Source organism: Chrysemys picta, chromosome 6 (assembly GCF_011386835.1).
Source record: "Chrysemys picta bellii isolate R12L10 chromosome 6, ASM1138683v2, whole genome shotgun sequence".
NCBI lineage: Eukaryota > Metazoa > Chordata > Testudines > Emydidae > Chrysemys > Chrysemys picta.
This window is the reverse complement of record NC_088796.1, coordinates 74290126-74313734: the sequence shown is the minus strand read 5'-3', so window position 1 is coordinate 74313734 and position 23609 is coordinate 74290126. Positions and strand designations below refer to the sequence as shown.

Sequence of the window (23609 nt, the reverse complement as noted above, 5' to 3'; positions counted from 1 at the left end):
AAAGCGGTATGGGCGGGGCCAGAGCCGGGGGGGGGGGGGGGGGGGGCTTAGCAGCGAGGGGGCGGGGCCGTGTCAGTGTCCGGCCGGACCAGGTGAGGGCGGGCGCTTCTGCCCGGGGGCGGGGCCTTTTCGTTCCAGGCTTGGCGGCGCTAGCGGCAGCCCGGGCCGGCTGGGACTGGCGGAGATCGGCCCGGGCAGAGCGATCTCAGGACCCGCCGTATTTCAGTGGCGGGTCCGGGGTCGCACCCATTAGGCGGCCTGGGAGGGTCCCGGGGGCCGCGCCCCACCGCAGGAGCCAGCGGGGATGTTGGCCGGAACAAGCGAGGTGAAGCAGTCAGGCACTGAGGCTCTGGGTGCGGACCGGGGCCAGCTCCAGCCAGCCCGGACCGGAGTCCCGGTGTTCTCGCCCCCACGGGCTGTCACAGCACCAGGGCGGGTGCAAGGGTGTTTCGCACCCTAGGCAAAACTTCCACCTTGCGCGCCCTCTTCCCCCCCCCGCCCTTTGGCAGCTCCCCGACCTCCCCCGTGGCAGCTCCCCACCCCCCCTTCCGCCTGAGGTGCACCCCCCTACAACAGTCCCCCCTCACCGCCCTGAGGCACCACCCCTGCAGCAGCTCCCCGCCACAGCTCACCTCTGCTCCTCCTCCTGCCCGAGCATGCCACTTGGAGATATCCTATCCTATCTCCTAGAACTGGAAGGGACCTTGAAAGGTCATGGAGTACAGCCCCCTGCCTTCACTAGCAGGACCAAGTACTGATTTTGCCCCAGATCCCAAAGTGGCCCCCTCAAGGATTGAACTCACAACCCTGGGTTTAGCAGGCCAATGCTCAAACCACTGAACTATCCCCCCCCAATCCAGCCAATCAGCTGTTTGGTGCCGCAAGCCTGGGAGGGAGGGAAGCAGAGCAGGGCCGCGTGCTCAGGGGAGAAGGCAGAGGAGAGGTGAGCTGGGGCGGGGAGTTCCCATGCGTGCCGCCCCCCCTTACTTGCTGCAGGCGGCCCTCCCCACGCCCCCTGCCTAAATGCCGACGACGACTGGGGCAGCCGAAGATCCGGCAGCCGCGGTCACCGCCGAAGGACCCGAAATGCTGCCCCCCCAAATGCTCGCGCCCTAGGCAACCACTTAGGTCGCCTAATGGATTGCATCGGCCCTGCACAGTGCTCCGCAATTGCTGCCAGGAAGGCCTGGGAGCGGAGGTGATCATGTGGGAGACACCACCACACATCTCTGAACACGGGGTGGGAAATGAAACAGAGGGACCCGTGAGGTCGCACAAGGGTGGGAGGCATTAACTTTGTCCAAGAATCTCTATGATTTTCCCTTGTTTTTGAGTTAAGGGCAGGAGCATGCGTGCTGGACTGTAGCGAGGTGGAAAGGAAGGGCTTCAATTACCTTTGGTAAATGAAATAACCAATCATTCTTTTTCTGATATAGCTATATAAGTAATCTGAAAAGTTTTCAAAATAAATCACTTTAAAAATGTATAGTATGTACCTTATAAAAATGAAACTTACATCTATCTCTGCGTTGTGAAGAATACGTATTAAGGTTATAACAACCAACAAGAATGCACTTTTATGTAGAAATCCATGATTAAATTGAGTCTTCCTGACTAGTGATTTAAATCAAATCCTCCCTGCAAGATGTTCTTTTATTTTGTCTTGAAGCTGAACTGAAGCTCTCAGGTACCAGTGACCTGGAGGTGGCAATGCCTGGCGCTTTCTGACAGAATCTTCTTAGTTCCATGCTCAGAGAAGGCAAGGTGAGTCTTTCGCCCTTTCTCCTTCAGGTTTCCCATCCTCTGTGGTTGCTGCAGTGCAGCCTTTCCCCTACTGCGTTTTGCCTCACGTATGAGCAGTTGCCCAAGCAAAGCCCATGGTTCTTCCCTGATGGTCAAGTGGTGAGCATTTGGTGCTCTAACCACCACGGCTATGGGCTCAGTTCATGGTCAAGGGTCCTGCTTTGATGCTTTTGCCAAGACTGATCTTTGGAGGCTGCTTTCATCCTCAGAAAGGTGTTTTGAATGCAACAAGTTCTAGTGTCTTATCATAGAACCATGGGGTTAGATGGGATCACATCTAGTCTAACCCCCTGCCAAGATGCAGAATTTGTTGGGCCTAAACTATCCACGACAGAAAACTTCCAGTGAAGGAGCTTCCACAACCTCTTGTTTTTCCCTTTCAGGTGTCTCTTTTTTCTTCTTCTTTTGTTCCACATTCCTTGCACCCTCTTTCAAACTCCAACCTCCAGGGCCTGGTCTTGATGGGCTTCTGACCTGTCCTATGGCCAGTCCCTGTCTTGTCATCTCACTTACATGGTACTCCAGCTTGTGTCAGCATTGTGCAGACAGGGAGTTTCTTTCCCCTTATCCCTGGTCAGAATTTGGTGCTCTCATTGCCATGGACTGGATTTGATTCTCAGTCATGGAAGGCTTTCACATTGTCCCTCCTCCTCAGGGATGGTAGGATTGGTTATGTGCAGCAAGCATAGTGGGGAGTGGCCAGCTGCAGGGTAGCCAGGAGGGATGTATCTGCATACAGGACAGTAATGACACAAGCTGTCCTTGTGTTTTGCCCTGTAGCTGAATTTTGCTGTGCTGTCAGGTGCCAGTGACCCTCAAGATGGTAGGCAGTACCTAGTGACTTCCAGCAGAGCCTCCTTAGTGCAGTTGGCAGTCAGTTTCATAATTTGAAGATCCTGAGTTTGAGCCTCAGAGATGGCATAGTGAGTCTTTTGCTATGTCCCTTGCACATTTTGTCACCCCTCCCCTATAGTTGCTGGAGTATAGGCTTTCCACTACTGCATTTCGCTTAATGAGGGCCCAGGTGTATGAGCAGCTGCCGTAGTGAAGCGCATGGTTTCTCCCTGCTAGTCTAGGCCAGCAGTTCTCAAATTTTATTGCACTGCATCTTCATTCTGACAAGAAAAACTACTACATTACCCCAGTGCCCTGTGTTACTCAGAATAGTTAGTATTTTAAATAAAATATGCATTACAAAGCTGTATCTACAAAAAGTAGCCATGAAATAGTTTAATTCACAATATAATAGCAAGGCAATCTTTCTATCCAACAGTAAAAAATAAAAATAAATATGCACCTAGTGGGAGGGGTGAGCTTGTATTGATGAACACAAATCCTTGAAGTAGGGGTGTGTGGCTGAGGTAAATATAGAGGTCATCTTCAACAGTGAGATGGAACCTGTATTTGTTTTTCAGTCAAGTCAGCACTGAAAAGCCAGCTTCACACAGCTAGGTGGATGAAAATGGCATGAGTGCTTTCAAAGCCGCAGATGACAGGTCTGGATAGTCTCCTCGCACAGAAATCCAGAAGTTAGCAATAGATTGCTTAGAAAATCTCAGCATCAATGTCTCATCTCAGGAAAGGTCCATTAATGTTTCTTTCACTGTAAGTGACAGAACAGCACTTGCAGTCATTTCTGCATTAAAGGGATTTCTAATCCATGCCTCTGTTTCCCCATCCTTTTCATTGTAGTACTCCCGAAACTGCAGTTTAAGGCTTTCCAGGAGTCTAATAATAATGGGTTGGTTGTGCAAGTCATGCCTTGGCAAGACCGTTTTCATCCCATGTTTTGCTGCAACATGGCTGGCTTAATAGTTGGCACCTGAAGGTAGAGGAGAGCCTTAATAGTCCACCTCTGGAGGGTAAGTGGTAGACCATGAGGCTAGAGCAAATATTCCCATCCACGGCTCAAAAGCCAAGAATGGAGCACCTAGAGCAGCCAGAAAGCAACAGCAGGAATGCTCTTCCACAGAACTAGCTGCACTAATTAAAAAAAATATATATATATATATCCCCGTTGGACACATCTGCTTCCTCCCTGTGCCCCAATTTTACTTCCATTGGCCTAGAACTCCAGCTCAGGGCACTCTGCCTCCTGACTGGCTCAGAACTGGGTATGTGGCTCTGCTTCCAGGAGGAACCAACTAGGGGCGAAGCTTTTCTTGACCTGCTACTCACAAACAGGGAAGAACTAGTAGGGGAAGCAAAAGTGGATGGGAACCTGGGAGGCAATGACCATGAGATGATCGAGTTCAGGATCCTGCCACAAGGAAGAAAGGAGAGCAGCAGAATACGGACCCTGGACTTCAGAAAAGCAGACTTTGACTCCCTCAGGGAACAGATGGGCAGGATCCCCTGGAAGAATAACATGAAGGGCAAAGGGGTCCAGGAGAGCTGGCTGTATTTTAAAGAATCCTTATTGAGGTTGCAGGAACAAACCATCCCGATGTGTAGAAAGAATAGTAAATATGGCAGGCGACCAACTTGGCTAAACAGTGAAATCCTTGCTGATCTTAAACGCAAAAAAGAAGCTTACAAGAAGTGGAAGATTGGACAAATGACCAGGGAGGAGTATAAAAATATTGCTCAGGCGTGCAGGAGTGAAATCAGGAAGGCCAAATCACACTTGGAGTTGCAGTTAGCAAGAGATGTTAAGAGTAACAAGAAGGGTTTTTTCAGGTATGTTAGCAACAAGAAGAAAATCAAGGAAAGTGTGGGCCCCTTACTGAATGAGGGAGGCAACCTAGTGACTGAGGATGTGGAAAAAGCTAATATACTCAATGATTTTTTTTGCCTCTGTCTTCACGCACAAGGTCAGCTCCCAGATTGCTGCACTGGGCAGTACAGCATGGGGAGAAGGTGACCAACCCTCTGTGGAGAAAGAAGTGGTTCGGGACTATTTAGAAAAACTGGACGTGCACAAGTCCATGGGGCCGGATGCGCTGCATCCGAGGGTGCTAAAGGAGTTGGCGGGTGAGATTGCAGAGCCATTAGCCATTATTTTTGAAAACGCATGGCGATCGGGGGAGGTCCCGGATGACTGGAAAAAGACTAATGTAGTGCCCATCTTTAAAAAAGGGAAGAAGGAGGATCCGGGGAACTACAGGCCAGTCAGCCTCACCTCAGTCCCTGGAAAAATCATGGAGCAGGTCCTCAAGGAATCAATTATGAAACATTTAGAGGAGAGGAAAGTGATCAGGAACAGTCAGCATGGATTCACGAAGGGGAAGTCGTGCCTGACTAACCTAATTGCCTTCTATGATGAGATAACTGGCTCTGTGGATGAGGGGAAAGCAGTGGATGTGTTATTCCTTGACTTTAGCACAGCTTTTGATACGGTCTCCCACAGTATTCTTGCCGCCAAGTTAAAGAAGTATGGGCTGGATGAATGGACTGTAAGGTGGATAGAAAGCTGGCTAGATCGTCAGGCTCAACGGGTAGTGATCAATAGCTCCATGTCTAGTTGGCAGCTGGTTTCAAGCGGAGTGCCCCAAGGGTCGGTCCTGGGGCCGGTTTTGTTTCATATCTTTATTAATGATCTGGAGGATGGTGTGGACTGCACTCTCAGCAAGTTTGCAGATGACACTAAACTAGGAGGCGTGGTAGATACGCTAGAGGGTAGGGATCGGATACAGAGGGACCTAGACAAATTAGAGGATTGGGCCGAAAAAAACCTGATGAGGTTCAACAAGGAGAAGTGCAGAGTCCTGCACTTAGGACGGAAGAATCCCATGCACTGCTACAGACTAGGGACCAAATGGCTAGGTAGCAGTTCTGCAGAAAAGGACCTAGGGGTCACAGTGGACGAGAGGCTGGATATGAGTCAACAGTGTGCTCTTGTTGCCAAGAAGGCTAACGGCATTTTGGGCTGTATAAGTAGGGGCATTGCCAGCAGATCGAGGAACGTGATCGTTCCCCTTTATTCGACATTGGTGAGGCCTCATCTGGAATACTGTGTCCAGTTTTGGGCCCCACACTACAAGAAGGATGTGGAAAAATTGGAAAGAGTCCATCGGAGGGCAACAAAAATGATTAGGGGTCTGGAGCACATGACTTATGAGGAGAGGCTGAGGGAACTGGGATTGTTTAGTCTCCAGAAGAGAAGAACGAGGGGGGATTTGATAGCAGCCTTCAACTACCTGAAGGGGGGTTCCAAAGAGGATGGAGCTCGGCTGTTCTCAGTGGTGGCAGATGACAGAACAAGGAGCAATGGTCTCAAGTTGCAGTGGGGGAGGTCCAGGTTGGATATCAGGAAAAACTATTTCACTAGGAGGGTGGTGAAACACTGGAATGCGTTACCTAGGGAAGTGGTGGAGTCTCCTTCCTTGGAGGTTTTTAAGGCCCGGCTTGACAAAGCCCTGGCTGGGTTGATTTAGCTGGGAATTGGTCCTGCTTTGAGCAGGGGGTTGGACTAGATGACCTCTTGAGGTCCCTTCCAACTCGGATATTCTATGATTCTATGATTCTAATCAAAAGCCAGGAAAACTCGTCAGCACGCAGTGCCAGGAGCTGTGTTTGAATTGCAGATTTGTACCAGTGGAACTCTCCCAAGCACCAGGAAGCCTACAGAGGGCTCACTAGGATTGCCCATTGGAAGCCTGACTCTACCAGGAGGCCTTACCTGCACTTGACCCCACAATCAGCCAACTATCTGCACAGATGAGTTCATAAGCAATCATAGCATTTTATTAACCCCAATCAGCCATAGTGATGTGGTTAGTGATCAGGATTTGTTGCTTTCCCCAACACAACTTAGGTTTGATGCCTGATCATGGAAACCTCTTACCTTGTTGCCTCTGGTGGTGCTGCTCCTTGGAGGCTGCTTTGAACTTAGCATATTCTAGTTTCTTGTGTTTTTTCCCCTTTATTTTTCTTTGTTCTCGTGCTCCCTTTCAACCTTCGAACTTCCAGGGGCTGGTCTCAATGGGTCTTTGATTTATCCTCTGGCCTACCCCACCCACCCAATCCCACACACATGTTCCTCCAGCTCATGTCAGCATTGTGCAGAGATGGTGCCTCATGCCTTTTCTCCCTGCTGGTCCAGTGAGCTGGAGGTAACATTGGTATGACATGTTAGATTTCACAACAGAATGAAGTGGAAGATTTTTTTGATTCGGAATGCATATGCTAGCAGATAATCAGCAGGGAGCAGAACAAAGGGTAGCAAAGTTGAGAATTAATTTTGGGAATCCATGCTTGCCCCCACACATGTGGAATAGGAGGAACAATTTATTCTGTGCTTCTATATTGTCTGTCGGTCATGGTTCTCAAACTGTTCTACAAATAAAATGTTTATAGAAGTGGAATCTATTGCTGAGAGGTTGAGCATACCTCAAGTGTACTTAATTTTGGAGGGAAGGAAGTTGCTGTAAAGCAGGGGTTCTCAAACGGGGGTTACCAGGTTATTATGGGGGGCATCCCGAGCTGTCAGTCTCCACCCCAAACCCCGCTTTGCCTCCAGCATTTATAATGGTGTTAAATATATAAAGTGTTTTTAATTTATAAGGGGGTCAACACTCAGGCTTGCTATGTGAAAGGGGTCAACAGTACAAAAGTTTGAGAATCACTGCTGTAAAGTTATCTGCACTGCCTACAAACTTGGTATCTCCATTTATTGGCTAATTACTTCAGAAGTGAATTATATAAAGTTATTTACACTACAGGAATGAATCTCAGATCATTTGAAGTCTCCTACATCAATGTTATGTCATTTTGAGAATTTTCTGATGTTCTACATTTGGACTGTTGCAGGTTGAAAGGCATGATGGTGGAGGAGGAGGAGGAAAATGGATAGTAGAAAGAAATCAGTGCAGTAATAGACCAAGTGTGTGAAAAGGTGGGAGAGGAAAAAAAGGCAGATATACAGAATATGGACAGATGGTGAGACGCATTGTCACAATGTACAAGGAGAACAAAAATTATAAAAAAAACCCAGCTATTTTTATAAGTTAATATGAGCAAAAGAAAATCAGTACCAAGTTACAAACAAAAATGGATATTAGAGCAAGAAGAAGAAAGGGAGGAAGAAAATTACATGATGTGTTTATGTTTTAGAAAGTTATTTATTCAATGTGCTGAACCTGTGATTTAGCAATGGCCTGGCTCTTTCTAGTAAAAATAAAATACTTAGTCTCCTACCCTTTGACCATGCTCCAGGTTTGACCCTGTGCCCTTTGAACACTGTCACCCTCTTTTTATAAGGATTGCTAGGTACAGTATAATTTGGAATTTCCTTTATACTTAGAATAAGATGAAGGTGGTACATAACATTTAAAATTCAAGGGCCCCACACCACAATATTTGCTGAATATTGTTCTAAGTATTCATTTCCTATAATTAGCAACTGAGCTTCCTAAAATGCAGAACAAGAAAATCTCTTGCATGCCACGTTAATGTATAATAAATACAAATGTCCTTCAGACAGCATCTTTTGCTCTATAGGTATGCAGCTTCAGCTAGCTGCTAATGGTTTTCTATTTTACATGTGACCACCATCTCAGGCTGTGGGTAGATAATCAAGTGGGTTTTGGCTTCCAAATCAATTAGAAAGGCAATATTGCAAAACTACTGTGGATCATGAAACTGAGAACTGGCTTGGCTAGCAAAACGAGGATGTGATCCCGTTAAGTACTTCAATTCACACCCTAAGTTTAAAAAATTGATCCCACATTTCTGACTTAAAATTGACTAACTTTAAAATGACACCTATATTAACTAAATACAGAAACATGACTTTTTTGCTTCATTTGTGCATGTGGTGCTTTGTGTACAATTAGACTAACACTAGTCAGTTTCCTGTTGATTAGGTTCCTTACAAAGCCACAAGAGAAAAATTGAAAAAAGTGATTGTAAAAGGACAAAAAATAGCTAGTGTGTGTGTGTCTCTCTCTCAGCCAAAAGTAGAAGCCAAAACTGCTTAAAAATCTAGTCAATATGAAAAATCGAGTTAAAGTTGACAGTGTCCCTTTTAAAAGGCACAAATACAACAAAAGACAACTCACTTTGATTGTTACTAACACACACACAAAAATTACTTATTGAAATTGTCAGTTATCAAGAAACATACATGAGTAGAAATGTATGATTTATAAAAAGTAGCAGCAACAATGCCATTCTAAAAGGTTGAGTCTCTGCATGATCATTTATTTTAAAGATTATGCATCTGTGGTAAATACATCATGTTTTTACATAATTTAATTTTTTAGCTTATGATAATTATAAACTTCAATGAAAAGACTTATTTGTTCCCAAACATTGCTTTTCCAGTATAAGCACATAGGTTTGCCAAGTAAACTGAAGGGGAAAAAGTGCAGTTCTGCTCAGAAAGATGACTAAAGTGACAGTGAAGTTCAACATCTGAATGACTTCCATATCAAATCTGCTCAGTTTACAAGTGAAAGGATGGCTTTCCCAAATTGCCAATGCACTAAACTAAGCTGGGAATCTGAAAAGTTAAATTACATTTTCCTGGTTTGCAATTAACTAAAGTTCTGCAAATGAAATTTAGACCCGAATGGTGGAAATACTTAATTATGCACAGATGAGTAATCTCAGTTAATTCAATGAGGATGTAAAATTATTCACATGACTAAGCATTTACAAGATCGGGTTTTAATTGTGTTAATGGATGAGCCACTGATAGCTATGTGGGCTTTGTGATTCTAACAGGAATAAGTATTACCAATATATTGGTCACTAAGCAGATACAATAATGCACACAGATCTACAGAGTAAGATGGTGCCATTTTAAGTCAGCCACTTCTCTGTTCTGTCACTGTACTGTAAACTCAGTGTCAATCCATGAACAAAATGTTAGTGAAACTTTAATTATTCTTCCTCATATTAAACAGCTGTAGCAATTCTTTGAAATGCTGCCACAGGTTTTTCCATAGCGCAAAAAAAAAAAAAAATTATCACTGTATTGCACAATTTGTAAGTGCAGGTTATGTGCATAAAAACCATCTTAATGTCCACATGGCAATTTGCTAAACATACATTTAAAACTATAATACAATTTACAAAATCTTTTAAAACAATTCTACTCTTAAAAGTATCCTGAGAATATTACAATGTTTATTTTACAAGCCCTTCATTTCTATGCTTTGTTTATCCCCTCAGTTGAACAAGTTTATTTTACATGAAATATTGTTGCTGTATTTTACTATTTATCTTTTAACAAAACAGTATACCATTTTCATTTGAGTAACTAATCAGCCTCGTATCTAGCCTAATTATAAATCAAGCTTTCTACATTTTTGAAATAGGCCAGGAAAAGTAACGTAAAATAATTTCAGAAACAGTTTTAGCTTGTTAAAAAAGATTCAAAGGCTTTGTGCATTTTTAATATTTTGGTCAGGTATTTAGGTTATGCTGTTTACATTTTGGCAAAAAAGAAAAAGCTCCAAACACCTTCAATACATTTTTCTTTGATTTTTTTATATAATTTGCAACTCTACAATATATTTTATACAACTAAGGTCATAAAGTACTTCACTCTTGTATTTTTATTTGCTTGTTTTCTTTTTAAAGGTGCTTAGAAAGATAGACACAAGTATTGGAAACAAATTCAGCATCTTTTGGCTAAATACAAAAAGTCTCGCTGGAAAAAATGTAAAATATTTGAGTTGCTTCCTCTCTTTACAGTTACTTAAATAAATACCCTTTATCTAAAGATAAATTCTAATTCCTTATCCTATACAACACCTGTCTGTAGTTTTGTCTTGTCAAGATTAAAGCTTCACACATTATCTTTACACAGTTTTATTAGGAAGATATCCATGTATTTGCATATTTTGAAAAGAGGGAGTTCAGGATTAAAAATATAGGCTTTTTTAAAGGTAAGTGCCATTCTGCTTACAATGTTTCAAGCTATAGCATAGAAAACCCAAGTTATGGAATATCCTTCAGTTTCTTATACCCTAGGTGAGAGAAAAAGGGCTCAGGTGAGTTGCAGAGGTAACCAGCTTGGATTCCACAAATGGGAGGGTGGTGGTTCATCATATCAGTGTCCCATGGGCCAGTTCCCTCTGTGGTGTAAGCACCTGCTTCAGAGGCAGAGATTTGCTTATTTTCTAGACAGAGGGGCAAACTCTTATTCATGGCTGCCAAAGAGTAAAAGTTTGTAGGGTGACAATTGTGGTTGTCAGAGTAAAGGGTTATCGTGATATAAGGTTTCCATCTGGACCTGGCTTAGGAGAAGGCCAGGTGTTCAGTGTGAGAAAAGTCCATGCTCTGAACAGAGGAGAGGTTACCACAAAAAGGGGACGGGGGGAAAACGGGACATTTCAGCAACATATTCTGTGTGTATACATTATAAATATATATAATATATATTTTACAGCTTCAGCTATGATTCCTACATTAGGCAATATAATCCAAATCTGAAGGACCTTGTTAATCTTTAAGGCATCATGGATTTAAGCTCCAGGAAATAAATATGAACACAGAAAAGCAAAAATCTTTGTGGCACCAATTGTAAAACTATCATTGGTACATGACATTTGTTGGCATTTCCATGAAAAATATCAGAAAACTTACACACAGTATTGACAAAAATATCAGAGCATAAATTTCACTTCATTTTTCAATACTTCATTTACTGGGCTAAATTGATCAGGCAAGATTCTCATTTTTACTGTTCCATCAGCTCCACAGGAGAATATGTGATTTGCTGGTCCTGTCTCAATCTGCATGACTCCTGTCCCAATGTTTCTGAAGATTGACTGTCGAGCATGCTCATTGATGAAAGTGTGAAGAAGATTAAAGGTAGATAAACTCCATATCTGAAAATTTTTAAAATAAATAACCAGTAATGTTTATGCTCTCAACTCACTGAAAATCATTAATGAAAACTCAGGACCACCTAGCTTGATCAGATGTTTCATACTTGGTCTTCATTTTCAATCACTAATATTCTCATAAAAATATTGAACTATAAAAATGCCATTAAGGTAACATCAAGGTTGCACAGATAAACATTGAAGTCAGGAAGTACAAAAGTTAAGGCTCATCACAGTATTTTAGAAGTTAAGACCTACTGAATGATCCATTTCCCTGGCAATGCAAAATTCTAGTTTAGTATTTTTAAGAGGGATTAGAATTTTGCAAATACTTAGTATGAAAACATTATACAATGCCTTGTCCCACCAAATTAAAGTTACCTTTATATTGCCTTCTGCCGATCCTGTAACAAAGTATTCTTCTGCAGGATCCACAGCAATTGCTTTAACGGGAGAATCATGACTCTGGAATAGCTGTCGTTGTTGCTTTTGGCGAAGATCAAGTATACAAGTAAAGCCTTTTCTGCCTCCTGATATTAAAAGCTGATGTTTTGGAGCATATGCTAGCACAGTTGCTCCACTATCATGACAGATAAAAGCTAAAATACAAAATAAAGAACGTAATACATTAGAAAACATAATACGTCAGCTTTAGCCTCCTCTTCAGCGCTAATGGTTTAACACAGTAGCAACAGTAACATAGGCTACTGAATTAGATGGAACAATGATCTGATCCAGCGTAACAATTCCTATCTATGATAGTGGCCAGTTCCAGATACTTCTGAGAAAGGCACAAGAAACCCTGCAGTATACAGTTAAGAAATAACACTGCTCTACAGCCAAAATGCTTCTGAAATAAATGTAGTCAAACTTTACTAATTCTGGGTCACTGAGAACGAAAATGATGCTTAAAATTGTTGATTGGCTCTAGTTTTCAAGATGTGCTATTGGGTCAGTATATACGACCCTTGACTTGGGAATGGAGGATAAGTGAGTTATAAAGGGAAGGGATCTCAATTTAAACCAGAAATGACTAAAATACATCTTTGACTGGATCTATGAATAAATCTATGACTGGGTTTGGACAGTACTTGCTTTTTAGGCAAAACAATGAATGATGCAATCTGAAGCTGGTATTGCGTCATACAGGATATGAATTGCATCATGTTATTCCTAGAAGTCATGGATGATGCAATCATAACGAAGCTTACATCACTCTGCTGAACAAATTGTCCTATATCAGCTCTAGAAATCATACAGTGTCATGCTCTCTTATTTGTCAGTGTTTGATTTTGCAAAGGGACACATTTCTGTTTAGCCAAAGTGAGCAGAGACGCCTCGTACTTGTGTGAACAGTGCAGATAACTTCTGCTATGTTTGTGGTGAAGTGACTTTTGCATCACAAAAGCGCAGTATAACCACTATGGTTAAGAAAGCCTATCACCTTTATTTTGGCTGCAAAATTGGAGATCAGGACAAGAGGTGGGCCCCACACATATGATGCAACAAAATCTATGCCTTTTGCAGTGCCAATGATTTGGAGAGAGCCAACAGATCATACCAGCAATTGTTACTTCTGCATGGTGCCTCCAGTTGGGAAAGGTGTGTCAAAGAAGAAAAAATGGACTGTGCATTATCCAAACATTCCATCAGCTATACGCCCAGTACCCCACGGAGAAGGACTGCCGGTTCCTGATGCACCAGAATCATTCTCACTTGACTCAGACGAGGAAGAGGATGAAACTTCTGGCCCTGAACCATCAATGTCACAGGACCCACATTTTCTCCCATCCTCCTCCTCCGAACCACACCTCATAACACAAGGTGAACTTGTCAGGGATTTGGAACTACCCAAGAGTAAGGCAGAGCTGTTGGGCTCCAGACTACAGCAGTGGAATCTCCTGGCAGGTGATGTTAGGGTTTCCATGTTCCGTGACCATCAAAAGGATCTTGTCCCATTCTTCTTCATGGAAGGTGATCTTGTAGCCTGCTACAACATCCATGGTGTGATGGCAGCCCTCAACATCGTTCACGATCCAGATGAGTGGAGACTGTTCATTGATTCATCCAAGACGAGTCTTAAGCTGTTTTACTGCATAATGGCAATGTTATGCCATCAATTCCAGTTGGTCATGCAGTCCATATGAAGGAAACCTATGACAACATGAAACAACTTTTGAGGTGCATGAACTATGACCAACATCAGTGGCAGCTTTGTGGCGATTTGAAGGTTGTGGCTCTCTTGCTTGGTCTGCAGACTGGATACACAAAGTACTGCTGTTTTCTCCGCGAATGGGATAGTCGTGCAAGAGATTCACACTACATCAAGAAAGATTGGCCACTCAGACAGCCATTGGAGCCTGGGAGGAAAAGTGTTCAGCATCCACCACTTGTTGAATCAAGGAAGATTTTGTTACCACCCTTACACATCAAGCTGGATCTGATGAAGAACTTTGTCAAGGCCATTGACAGAACACAAGCAGCTTTCAAGTACCTCCGTGGAAAATTTCCAAGGTTAAGGGAAGCTAAGATAAAGGAAGGTGTCTTTGTTGGTCCTCAGATTCGTGAACTTCGAGATGATGCATTTGACCATGCACTGCGTGGCAAGGAAAAGACGGCATGGAAAGCCTTCCAGTTAGTGGCAATACATTTTCTCGGAAACAACAAGGCAGACAACTACAGGTTGTTGGTGGAAAACCTCCTCAAGGCATACAAAAGCCTTGGTTGCAACATGTCACTAAAGAGACTTTTTTACACTCTCATTTAGATTTTTTTCCACCGAACCGCGGAGCAGTGAGCGACGAGCACGGCGAGCGATTTCACCAGGACATTGCAACAATGGAGAAACGTTATCAGGGCAAATGGAGCCCATCAGTGCTTGCAGACTATTGCTGGACAGTGACAAGAGATGCTCCATTTAATGAATACAAGAGACAAGCCAAGAAATGCCGAGTAGACACTGAATAGGACTAAACTATGTACATAATAGTTTTTTGCCTTTTGTTTCATAATAAATTTTATTTATATAACCCTTTTGATGATTTTTAAAGTGTTGCATAAACAGGACAGGTGAAATATCATGTAAAGCAACCATAAACACATGAAAAAACCTAGGTTTACAATTTATGATTAAAACTCTCCTATCTACACAATATACATAGACATAAAATGTAAAAACTTAAATATCTTAGAAACAGTAGCCAATCAGTTGTTTTAATTGTCATATTTGAATTCAGCACATCAAAATACATAATAAATAGCACATTTTATCTCTGAAGCAGACGACTTCTCAAAAATTGTAGACCAGTGTAATTGTAGTCCATAAGATGATCTCACAAGCCATGTGGTTCCTACTACGTGTGGCAATAATGCACAGTGTTCACTGTGCACTGACTAGTAGTAGCTATCATCTTGATATTCCATGCACAATAAGTAAGGCTGCAAGTCTGTCACAGAGGTCACGGATTCTGAGCCTGAGCAGCTTGGGCAGCCCCTGGGCCAGCCGCACCCACCGCTGCAGGGGCAGTCTCGGGCTACTGCGACCCCCTCCCCTCCCGTAGCAGCAGGAGTTTGGGTGCAGGACGGGGCTCAGGGCAGGGGGAGGGGGCTCAGGGATCTGGGCAGCACTTACCTCGGGGGTTGGGGGGGGAGGAGGAGAAGGGCTCCCTGGAAGTGGCAACATGTCCCTCATCTCCTAGGTGGAGACGTGGCCAGGCAGCTCTGTGCACTGCCTCTGCCTGCAGGTGCCGCCCCCACAGTTCCCATTGGCTGCGGTTCCTGGCCAATGGGAGCTGCGGAGCCAGTGCTTGCGGTGGGGGCAGTGCACGGAGGCCCATGGCCGCGCCTCCGCCTCAGAGACGAGGGACCTGTAGCTGCTTCTGGGAAGCCTGCCAGCCCTCCTCCCCAGCAGCAGCGGGGGTCCCGGGCTGCATGCTGTTCCGTGCCCCAGAGCACCCAAGTTTAAGTTAGGGGTATATAGTACAAGTCATGGACAGGTCACGGGCCATGACTTTTTGTTTACTGCCCGTGACCAGTCCATAACTTTTACTAAAAATACCCATGACTAAAACGTAGCCTTAACAATAAGCAGGGAGTTGCCAAATCCATCTTGAAGAAAAAACAAAGCAAGGGAATTGAGTACTGATACCTTCTACTGTCAAGTCACTAAGAGACCTTGCCACACAGAGGCGCAAATCCTTAGGTAGTGTAAACTGAAATAGGTCCTATGACTTCAATGATAATTGAAGCTATGATAATTATAACAGCTGAGGACCTGCCCAAGTACATAAATATTTTTTTAAAGCACCATTCATAATGTATTTAGACACTATGGAGAAAGACACTATGATGAAAGACTGTTTATAAACATATTTTGCAACTAATGAAGATATAGATAATAGTTATGGCTATGGACTATCAAAATTAAGTAAAAACTGTAATTTAAAAATCTTAAAAGAAAATTCCAGAATTATTTATAAATTTAAAAGTATTAACTTGAAGTACAACATTTGTTGTTGTGTTTTTACTTACCATGCACTAAACTATTTGCAGGTGCAACTAAGGTATCCCACAAACATATATTTCTGTAAAAGGAAAAGATATGTTGAACTTTTTAATTTAACTGACTTAACTACTAATGCAGTTTAAAGAGAAAAAGGTAGGTACTTTATATATCTGAAATAGTGCAGCCAATATCTGAACATTTCACACAACACTGTTTTATGCTCAAATACATTAGTAGAATTAAAATGAACGTTCAGATTGACAAACCCAAAATTACTCACTCATTCAACATTACTTGCATTTGTTTACTGTGTTCTATTATAAAGAACTCCGCTACCATCCTTCCAAAGCCTTATTCTTATCCTAAAAAAATGTGACTAAATTAACCACCGGTTAAGATTTTTATTAAATTATAGCAGTGGTTCTCAACTTATTTATCATTGTGGGCTGCATATGCGGCCCACAATGTGTTACCTGGCTGCAGGGAGCCGGGTGGCAGGGCAGCAGCAGCAGCCCTGACCCCAGATCTGTGTGGGGCCAGCTGCCTGCCTGCCTCTGACCCTGCGGGGGCGGCCAGCAGCCTTGACCTCAGACTCCCACCATGCAGGGTTGGCTGGCAGCCCCGACTCCACCACACTGGGCAGCCGGGAACCTGGACGCCACCATATAGGCTGGTCTTTAGCACACAGCTGAGCTGGGCTGCAGCTGTGTGCTAATTGGGCCACATGCAGCCCATGGGCCGCTGGTTGAGAACTGCTGAATTATAAATATACATATAACATGAGCACATGAATATTGTATAGTCAACCCACTCATATTTGTTCTTGCACAGGATTCACATTAATTTAATTTCTCTTGTGGTTGGAGTCGCCTACATGCTGGGTTTGTTTTCTCTATCAGGGTCATGTTTAAAAAAAGTTTTAAGGGCAAGTTTTGAGCTAGTCCAAGCCTGGACAATCTCTCAAATCTATAAAAATAGTAGCATTTACTAAAACATTTGTAAAGAGGAATGAAAGGACTTCTGTTCTATTTGATGCAACCATATCACAAGTTGGTAGGTGATAATCTTAACTGCCCAAATCCCAAACTACATAGTAGCAAGAAACACTAAAAAACAGTATTATTTATGAATACTTAGCCTCCAACTATGATCTTGAATCAAGTTTTTACCTGTTATCAGTAGCCTGTCCAGCTGTGGCTATCAAAGAGGAGGAACTGATGAAAACAAAATCATTGGCTGTTTTGTTATGACACTGCCACGTCTGGAAAATGACAGTACATGGTTAGGAAGTAGTCATGTAACATATATACTATACTATACTAGCACGAAAGCTTATTTAAAAGATAAAAAATACATTAAAGGTTGTTCTTCAATCAACTAAAAGTGAAGGAATTCAGAGTTCAGACTGTAACTCTATACTTAGTCTACCAATAGTCTTACATTCTTAACACCTCCAGTGGTATTTGCTTTGCAATCAACGATAACCAAATCATTTTAGATCTTCTTTTGCATTCTCTCTCTTCAAATTAAGAAATATGGTTATGAATTGAGAACCTGTCTGCTAAATTTCAACCAAATAGAAACAAGACAAGGTTAGCTGAAAAAAATCCTAGTGGATTCTTATCTTTCCTGGTGCTGCCAGGAGACCACCTAGTACAAAGCAAATTTATGCACTGCAAGTTTACATTTTAGCTTACCAGATATGGTTTGGGTGTGCTTCCAGTAAGTGGGCAACACTTCCAGTTTGTTTGATATAAACATATATATCCATCAGCATCAACAATCCCGAACTGAAGAGAGAAAATGTATATGTATATTTTTAATACACAATATAATACATATGCATGTATACTTTGCTAGGCATATTTAAGATAGAAAAATTATATTGCCACCACTTCAATCCAGTAGATATTAAATAGAAACTTTATCTTCCCAGAAACACTTGTATTGTGTGCCTAGTCTAACTCTGGAAAGCAACTGCACCAGAACCAAACCCAAATCCAACACTCCCTTGATGCAACACACCAACTAACTTGGATTACAGCATTTTCAATGCACATGATATTTCTATTGTGTGCGTCATTGTTATGGAAAAGGAGCAACAGCAGCTAAAGCAGAAAGGATATTTTTTAAATTGATGACTTCTGTTAATAGACTTAAGGTCTTTCTACACTGCCTTGCAGATTGGGGCTGTCAATAGCAGTGCACACCCCCATCTGGACTCTACAGGTGCAAAGTAAAAGGTTCCTAGTTTGCATTAACGTAATCTTGTTGAAGAGAATATGTTAATACAAACTAGGTATCTTAGTTTGCGCCTGCAGAATCCAAATGTGAGAGTTACAGTGCAGCATTTTGGTGTACACTGCTATTCACACCTCAGTAGTCTGAAAATGCGGGGCAGTGTAGACGTAACTGTCTCTTAGAAGTTTTCTTTCACTATTCTTTGACTTAAAAAGTCTTACTGAAGCAGCAGTCCTCAGAACGGTGCTGGAACAATGGTGTTTATACTACAGCTTTTTAAAACAAATGATCTACTCAAGTCCTGTGTACCTGTATCCTGATATACCTTGTTATGTATAACTTATGTTTAGCTTTGCAAAATTTTTTAAAACAGACACTGTTCTCACCAAAGTGTTCTAATTCTGCAATTACGAAGGGGGTTCCAGGGTATTTATTCTGGCTCATACTTCAAGCAGATATGCTGTCTGGCCCTCCCTTACCCCTTTAAAAAGATGTTTGAAAAGTGAATAGCAGAAAAGCAAGGCTTTTGAGAGTCATGCTGTCCAAGGAGTCCACTATTTTAATGCATTATGTTCAGGGCCGGTGTAAGGAAGTTTCGCGCCCTAGGTGAAGCTTCCACCTTGAGCCTTGCCCCCCACACCCCCGGGGAGCCGTGTGGCAGCTCCCCACCCCAGCTCACCTCTGCTCCGTCTCCTCCCTGAGCACGCCGCCCCCACTCCAATTCTCCTCCTCTCCCAGGCTTGCGGTGCCAAACAGCTGATTGGTGCCGCAAGCCTGGCAGGCGCGAGAAGTGGAGTGGCCGCTGGGCTGGGAGAGGGAGTCTGAGCCGAACGTGTCAGTGCACCGCCAGCAGCCCAGCTGTTTAAAAAATAAAATAAAAATTGGGGCACTGCTTTTTGGCACCCCCAAATCTTGGCACCCTAGGCAACCCCCTAGTTTGCCTTAATGGTAGCATCGGCCCTGATTATGTTTGAATACAGTGTTATTTATTGACATAGTGAACCAACAAAGAAGAACTGTTTATACTGTTTTGCAAAAAAACAGGAAGTAGGTAGAGAGGATTTCTGTATAATACCTTATTTCCTTGGTGATTGAATCTCATTCGTGTTATCCTTGAGTTGCCACCAGAGCGGAAACATGTAATTTGTTGTGAATGGCCCCATTCAAACATTCTCACACTACCATCTTGAGCACCCGTCAAGTCTGTAATAGAATAATATATTTTAATAACTCTTTCCACATATGTTCTACTATTTGAATAGAAAATCCAAGCTTCATCTTAAGGGAAAAAAGAATCTGACAAATAAAGTTTAAGTTTCCTATGGTCTTTTAGCAGTCCTATAGTAATGCCTAGAGGTCCTAACAGACTAGGGCCCCAGTCTGTCTGCTCTTTTGTTGTTTTACTGTATATTGTAGGTGAAACAGGAATAAATTCCCAATTTGGTACAAGTAAAATAGCTTTTGAAGGCCCGTCCTTCCCCAACTTTTTTAAAAGAGCGATGGTTTCATTATATAGAAGGTTCACACAATATATGTGTTTTCTAAAATCTTTAATATACTTTTGCTGTTATAAATTAGTAATACATATTGGGAAACAAGGATAGTTATGAAAGTACTGTAAAAACAATATCTGTTAATACAATGAACTTACAATAAGGTAGCGTTGGATGGGAAGCCATTCTTCTGACATTATTAATAGCCTTCTTGATCAGCTGTTCAATATAAAAGATAATCAAAGACAATTAAACTACACAACTAATTAAAACCCTATTGGATTAAATTAGTTATGGGAAATGACTGGTTTCCTTTTTTAAATTCCCACTGAAAACAAAGGCAATACCACTTTTAAAAATGTGCGTGAAAGTGAATGGAAGCTGAAGTTTCTCCCAACACTAATGCAGATTCAAATGAACAGAATTTTTATAAACCCAGATATATGTAAGCTTTATGCTTCTTAGATTTAAAGATCTAAATATAAACCCTCCTTTGCCTGCAATGTACCTCTTTTCTTGCCAATCCCTTTCTGATTCCATTAAATTTATTAGAATATTCCTGAATAATGTAAGGTAAGCAAGAGAGGCAGAAGCATGTAAAAAAAAGAGGTAAACAAAGATAAAAAAATACTAGGAGGGAATATATTGGCTTTCGTTTCTACTTAGTCATTTTATAATTATAGGTTGAAAAAGAATTGGACAGTGTAATTTGTGGCCCTCCGCTGGAGAACAAGTAATATAGTTAGCTCCCGATTTAAAAAAAAGGGAGATTTTCAAAAAGACACCTGAGGGATTTAGAAGCATAAGCCCATTGACTTGTGCTCCTAAATACACTACCATGCCATTTCAGTCCTTTGCCTCTCCTGCCAAGTGATGTGCTGTTGGGAGATCTTCAGACTCCTGGGAGTCCCTTGCTTTACATTCTGCCATGAAAATGAAGGAAACGTTCAGATTATTTCCCTGACTGATGGAATACACACCTCTCTGCTATCTTCCCTGGGGTTCATAAAATACTTCTGGAAGAGCACTTTTTGGCATTTGGAATGTACCAAATATCGAATTGCCAGGGTTTTGTATTTTAAAAAAGGGTCCTGAAAAAGGATACTCAAGATTGCCTCTCTGAACACACAAACTCCTGGTGCACAGGATTGTGTCCTATAGTGGAGATAAATGTTTGTTGGAGCTCAGCATTAAACTATTAAGACATAATTTGCTACCCTGTGTGATGGTGGATATCTGAATGTTTTAACTGGGTGCACTGGCATCAATGTATTTCAGAAAAGCCAAACAGCCAAATGGAAGTCACATTTGATTGTTACTACCTATGGGACAGATCTCAACCAGTGAGCTTGGAGGTGAAAGACTCCATGTCTTATCATTCTTGTAAGCCTGAAAGAGGTTATTAAAACTTTCTGTAGAGACTGCATAACATTGCAGCATTTACTAAAAAGTAGATAACTATGACTATTGATACAGAATTAGGCTGCCTGGCAATTTACAAGATAAAACATTGCCAGTTTATACCAATTTGGTATATAGTTGTAAATACATGTGTTATCTGGTAATTTTTCAGTTGGTCTATGCATTTCCCCCACAAATCCTAGAATCTCTATTCCCTTCTCCCCCAAGTTTAATCCATGCACCCAAACCTCACAGCCTGCCATCCTGCAAAGTGAGATGGGCTAGACAGAACTATTTTTAAAGCTTAGTGATACCACTCCTACATAGACTGAAGGGATCACTGTAGAATCACACACCCACCCATCCACACCCCATATAATACATCACTTTAAAGTACTGTATGAGTTAGTAAAGTATCTTGTTTGTTTTAAACTAAGGTCAGCCTGGAATAAAGAGGGCCTAAATCAAAACCCCAAGATCTACTCTGAACTCCAGATCCAGACACTAACAGGCTACCTCAAAACCTTGGATCAAAACATTCCTGAATGCAGGTGTTAAAATTCTTGATCCATATCCAAACTTATCCACATTTTAGAATGTTCAGGTTCAGTGTTGAGATTCAGCTCATTAGAGAGAAATTTAAGCTGCAGACTTTTATTTGAACTTGAATGTGGAGTTTTTGTTCAGGTCTCCTATTTCACTCTGAATATATGCTTCTTTCATCATTTGCATAGTCAAACTATTTAACTATATGTGAACTAAGACACTTTTTTGCCTAGTTAGTACATCTGAAATCAGTAATAGTACGTTAACCCATCAGCATTCTGAGGAAGTGGATGAGGGAGATGCAGCAGTATGCACTCTGTGCTGCCCTGAGCTGTAGAGCACTTTCTGCTCCTCCTTCACTCTGTGCAAGCGTAATCCAGTAACTACGAAAGGCACACAAACCTTAAAGCACTAGAGATATTAAAATGTTATTCTCTGACAAGTGACTTACCACAGATGCACCTCTCCCAGTCTGTGTACTACCAAGCCAAGGCATGTTGATAGGGGTGCCAGGATTGCTGTGTGTATAAGGTGTAGTACCCTGAACATTTGCCAGGTCATCACGAGCATGTATGACCAAGAAGTCATCAGACCTATAAATACAACATTAGTAACCAGAGTGCTGATTAGACAGATTTTTGAAATAAAGCATTGAGTTACTCTGGATTAGTTAGTAGAACCATAACCAAATTGCAAGAGCTACTCAAATAAAAATGGAATAAATATACCCTTTAGCCTCCACTTCTGTGTCATCATCAACCCAGGTGTAGATTTGTGTAGCTAGAATCCCAGAAACATCTAGTTCTTGAATGTCATGGCTGGAAGCTATTGCAATGCAGTTCCTGTTTGCCTGAAGAACAGTTACAAAAGAATGAATTTAAAAACAACAGTTTCCCAGAATGGATCTTTAATTTTACTGTTGTCCTTTTGCTGGTACAATCATTTGTAGACAAACATGTAGCTAGCCAATTTGTAAGTGCCCACATTTGTGTGTGCATATCATACAGGTACTACATTCTATTGGGTCTAACAACTGTGTACAAAAAGTTGCAGTGATGGAGCCGAAATCTCTTCGAAAGTTTGTCCCCTTATGCTTGCCAGGCAAAATTACACATTCATGTTACTGTATTTATAAGCCCCTTCCTCCCAGGAAGCTTGAGTTCCTTCTTACCTGTCTCCTTGTGGGAAGGTTAAACAGGTTACTGATTTAAGTTCTTATACAACAACATTTATAGCTGAGTGCCTTCCAGATGTATCTGAGTGAACACAAAAGCGCTCTCACATTCTCTCTTCCTCCCACCCCCTTCTCTCTATACAGTAGAGCTCTATTCTTCAATTGGCAGCCTGTGGCCCAGATCCAGCCCATGAGGACATTCCATTTCACCCATGACCGAGCATTAGCTGCCCCTTCATGCCTACTGGGAAGCAGCAGCCAGAGCTTCTCAGGAAGCAGCAGAGGTCTCCCCATTTCCCCTCAGAAACTGAGCAGGCTGCAGCCAATTCTTACTGGGAAAGCGGGAGGAGCAGAAAGAGCTCTACAGCTCAGGGCAACTCCATTTTCCTTCCTCCCACCTCTCTTGTGAGCAGAGATGGCTCGTCCACTCCTCCCACTTCCCTCCCTGTAAAACCCAACCTGGGAAGCGGGAGGAGAGTGAAGAACACTTGGAATTGGCATCCCTGCCTTGATGGGGAAGAGGGACCCCACTGCAGTCCCCCTGGCCTGGGAAAGGAGAGGTGAAGAACCCCAGTAGAAGCAGAGGGTCAGTGGAAAAGTAAAGCACCCATCTCTTCCTCTCTCCAACTGCTGCTCCTCTGTGCTAGTGACCAGGAGCAGCAAAGAGG

At 42.4% G+C, this 23609-nt stretch overlaps 1 protein-coding gene and 1 long non-coding RNA gene across 10 annotated transcripts in view; one reads left to right on the top strand and one right to left on the bottom strand.

Annotated features, from left to right (window-relative positions):
- The first annotated feature begins 120 nt into the window (after nucleotides 1-120).
- LOC112059303 (uncharacterized) lies at nucleotides 121-11569 on the top strand. 2 transcript variants are annotated; one of them, XR_010588840.1, is made up of 4 exons: nucleotides 121-325; nucleotides 1340-1399; nucleotides 1670-1764; nucleotides 11450-11569. It is a non-coding gene; the product is annotated as an uncharacterized LOC112059303 (long non-coding RNA). The 2 variants fall into 2 exon arrangements; XR_010588841.1 differs by having other exon boundaries at nucleotides 186-325; nucleotides 1335-1399.
- The window catches only part of DMXL1 (Dmx like 1), a 142252-nt gene continuing 128746 nt past the window's right edge, over nucleotides 10104-23609 (bottom strand). For 7 of the 8 annotated variants that reach the window (XM_005300153.4, XM_005300154.4, XM_005300155.4 and 4 more), the window contains 9 exons: nucleotides 22496-22617; nucleotides 22219-22360; nucleotides 19979-20039; nucleotides 19403-19530; nucleotides 17784-17876; nucleotides 17256-17347; nucleotides 16113-16165; nucleotides 11964-12181; nucleotides 10104-11585 (listed from right to left, as the gene is read on the bottom strand). In XM_005300153.4, coding sequence (XP_005300210.1) covers nucleotides 11361-11585; nucleotides 11964-12181; nucleotides 16113-16165; nucleotides 17256-17347; nucleotides 17784-17876; nucleotides 19403-19530; nucleotides 19979-20039; nucleotides 22219-22360; nucleotides 22496-22617 — 1134 coding nt within the window. In that variant the 3' untranslated portion in view covers nucleotides 10104-11360. Of the gene's footprint in view, nucleotides 11586-11963; nucleotides 12182-16112; nucleotides 16166-17255; nucleotides 17348-17783; nucleotides 17877-19402; nucleotides 19531-19978; nucleotides 20040-22218; nucleotides 22361-22495; nucleotides 22618-23609 lie in introns of those variants that run through there. The other variant, XM_042854648.2, reaches the window with a different exon arrangement.